This window comes from Frankliniella occidentalis, unplaced genomic scaffold (genome assembly GCF_000697945.3).
Source record: "Frankliniella occidentalis isolate FOCC.00 unplaced genomic scaffold, Focc_3.1 Scaffold442, whole genome shotgun sequence".
Taxonomy (NCBI): domain Eukaryota; kingdom Metazoa; phylum Arthropoda; class Insecta; order Thysanoptera; family Thripidae; genus Frankliniella; species Frankliniella occidentalis.
Genome location: NW_026267561.1, coordinates 126,035 through 129,288, shown reverse-complemented (window position 1 = coordinate 129,288; position 3,254 = coordinate 126,035). Strand labels below are relative to the sequence as shown.

The following is a 3,254-nucleotide window of genomic DNA, read 5'->3' as shown; positions in this document are numbered from 1 at the left end:
ACATTAAAACATTGAGCCCACGTCACACGGCGACCACAGGCACTCAATTTTACCCAAGGGGCCGTCTTTAAATGATCAAGTTATGATTCGTCAATTAAGGGGTGGTTAGAAAGGGTTGGAAGTTCGCAAGGGCGGTTTTTTGACACGACATTATGTCGGCTATACCTAGGAGAGTACTCCCCTAAATTTTCAGCCGGATCCTAACCCCCAATCGGTCAGGGGAGCGTCACGAAGCAACCCCTGTGTCCTAACCACACTGCGAAGTGGGTTGTCGCGATGCGTTAGGCCCCACCGCTCGCGAACCGTTCGAGATCAAGGTTTGCGCTTTTAGGGGTCTGATGCCAACATATGAGCCTATCTTCCTTCCAAACGGCAACCTCCTACCTAATCACACTTCGAAATTACGCCCTGTCAAAAAAGTGGTGCTTTAATTTTGCTCACGAGTGTAGTACATCACCTATAAGTTATAAAGGGAGCAATATATGAATACAAGAGAAGCAGATACTATTTCACAAAGAGAAAGACATTTAATTATTTAAACTAACTATAGTATGTATCAGGGCTGCTGGCTATCACAGGCTGGCTGACAATTTCAGTCTGTTTTCGGCCAGGTTGCCAGAATTTATATTCATTCAATCTGCACTTGTAAAACGGGTTGTTGGACCATTTAGAAGTTGGTTTAGAGACAAGTCTGAAAAGGAAACATGGAGGTGGTTATCCGCAGTGGTCTCTGTCGCAGGTACACCTGCGGATAGCCGTCCGTCCCCTCCAAACGTTATTCGCAGGAAAACAAGAGTGGCACCCCCCCCCCCTCCCTCTCTCTCTCTCTCTCTCTCTCTCTCTCTCTCTCTCTCTCTCTCTCTCTCTCTCTCTCTCTCTCTCTCTCTCTCACTCCCCCACACGGTATCACGCACCGGTAGCCCGCCTGCAGGTTGGTTTTTGTGTGCGGGTCCTGTCGGGGGTCCTGCGGGTCCTGTCGAGGGTGTCCTGCGGGCCTGGTGCCCTCAGGTGTGACCGGGTGAGGAGACACGACGACAGCGAAGGAGTTCCGATTACCGCGCCAGACGTTCTTCTTCGCTCATCCTTTTCGCAGTTATAAGCTCTGGGCAATGGATCTGACAGGGTGCTGTTCCCGTCTGTTTCAGGTGAGGATATTCGACCCAGCTCGGCAGATGATCCGATCGCCTCGCCAATCGCACAGTTCTCTTCAGGTTTGAATCCCATCAAATGTTTGTCTGACAAGAAAAGTTTTATTTGAGTCAGACATTTTGCGTGATATACTTCCCGCACTCCGTTAAGTAAATGTAAGGGATTTAACTTTGCACCTTTGAAGGCTATAAAACGCTCCTGAGGTTTTATTTTGGTGCGCCTGGCTGAGTTTTAACAGTAGCTCTGAAGATAAAATCTGCAGCGCTTTTAAAAGTCCACTTGAAATGTTTTCCTAAATAGAACCATCTATTTGCCGAAAACAATGTCACGTGAGCAAACAATTTAATCGAGATAGTTAAGTCCCTAATCTGCCTGCTGACTGCCACTCTCTGCCCCATTTCCCCATGCCCTTCCTTTTCTATGCTCAATCGGCGTGGAGCTCCTCCTGCCTTTTCCTTTGTCGACATGGAAGTGCAGGGTGCGTGAGAGTCGGACAAAACACATACTGAACGCAAGCGGTGGTGGTCGCCCGCCTGGAACGCCTTAGGACCCGCTACAAACGCCCGCCACGCCCCGCCACGCCCCGCCACGCCCCGCCACGCCCCGCCCGTATACGGACATCCATCATACGCCTAGCTTCACTCGGACAGCCACGCTTACCGATCGTCTGCATGTAATTCACCGCCCGGCAGGCCGGTGTGCGCAAACAGAGCGGCTTGTTACTGTTGTCGAGCGCTCTTGGAACTGAAGCAGAGACGAGAAAAAGAAATTGGAGCTGGGCTGATTTTGTGTCTATTAGCTACATCTCGATTGTACATGTCGTAGCATGACTTTTGACTTTTCAATTTAGTAATCTAAATTTATATTATTTTTGAGAGGGCACTTTTTGTTTTGGTGAAGCGGGTGTAGTTGACACCAGCTTATTGGTCGTGATGACAAGTGTACTTGCGTAAAGACATGACGGTCTGTCCATCCCGTACACGGCGCCCCACCACTGCTGCTGATGCCCCGTCTTCCGGACGTCACTGTACCGAATAACAGCTTATAATTTGGCCACTACTCCAGAGTAGCCGTGTTGAATGGCCCCCGCTAAGAAATAATCAAACGTGGTCGTGGTCCGAGTGGACGGGCAGGGAGAGTGAGTGAGTGAGTGAGTGAGTGAGTGAGTGAGGGGTCAAACTGCTCTCTCTCCCTCGCTCTCCGGCTCTCCGGAGTCGCTATTCCGCTTCTTCATTCCTCTAGGGCTGATGCCTTATTGGTTTTTATCTGACGGTCACTTCCTCTCTCTTGCTGGAGCTCGGCTCAACGCGCACTTCATCCTCCTCCTCCTCCTCCTGACTTGTCTCTCCCTCTCTCTCTCCCCCTCCCTCTCTCTCACTTGCCCAACGATGCGTACTGCTACTGCTGCGGCCGCTTGAATGCCCAGGGAGCGCCTTGACGCCAGATATCCTCCCTACCCCCTCTCGATCCCATCCTCCAACCCCTCTCGCCTCCCTTTCCGCGCGCGGCGATTTGCTGAACAATTAGGCGCAGTTTGTCGCGTGTTAGGGTGCGTATGGCATGCGAGGTGTAGGCAACAAGTTCGACGAGTGGGGCGCACGGCGCGTGGCGCGGAGTTTGGAAACTAACTGTGAACGCGTTCGCATCATTGTCTGCGGCACTCGGCACCACCCGGCCGTTCGCCGAAGTGATACGATATAGGGGACGAGGGAGGCCCGTGTGTCGTATTGCCTATCGCTGTGGGTGCATTTGGCATCATCCCTCATCCCTGGGTGATCTATATTATCGCGTACTATACAGGCAAGAGGTCTACCTGCTAAAATTTTATTGCCCCTCATTGCTCGCATCTTTGAGTTTGGCCCTTCTGCTCCACCCAACGCGCCCACTCCCCCTTGCTTATTTCGATGTGTTTTCCTGTCCCCGCTGTTACGTAACACGCATGGCTGAGCGGAGGGGTACTTTAGACAAGACAATCGGCCACAACCGCGTGTGTGTATGTGTATCTCGAAGGGCTTGGAACCAGTTAACGGGCTCCGCCCGGCCCGGAAGGGGGCGTGGCGCTGCGTGTCGTGGTGGGGCGCGGCGGGGCGCGGCGGGGTGGGGCG

The 3,254-nt window shown here is 52.4% G+C and overlaps 1 protein-coding gene across 2 annotated transcripts in view; it reads left to right on the top strand.

The window, feature by feature from the left end:
• LOC127751349 (mucin-1-like) overlaps window positions 1–3,254 on the top strand; it is a 73,842-nt gene that overhangs the window by 38,169 nt on the left and 32,419 nt on the right. Inside the window, exon 3 of one of the 2 annotated variants that reach the window (XM_052274797.1) lies at window positions 1,146–1,211. The exons of the other annotated variant lie outside the window; for it this stretch is intronic. Coding sequence (XP_052130757.1) covers window positions 1,146–1,211 — 66 coding nt within the window. The remainder of the gene's footprint in view (window positions 1–1,145; window positions 1,212–3,254) is intronic. 2 annotated transcript variants of the gene reach the window in all.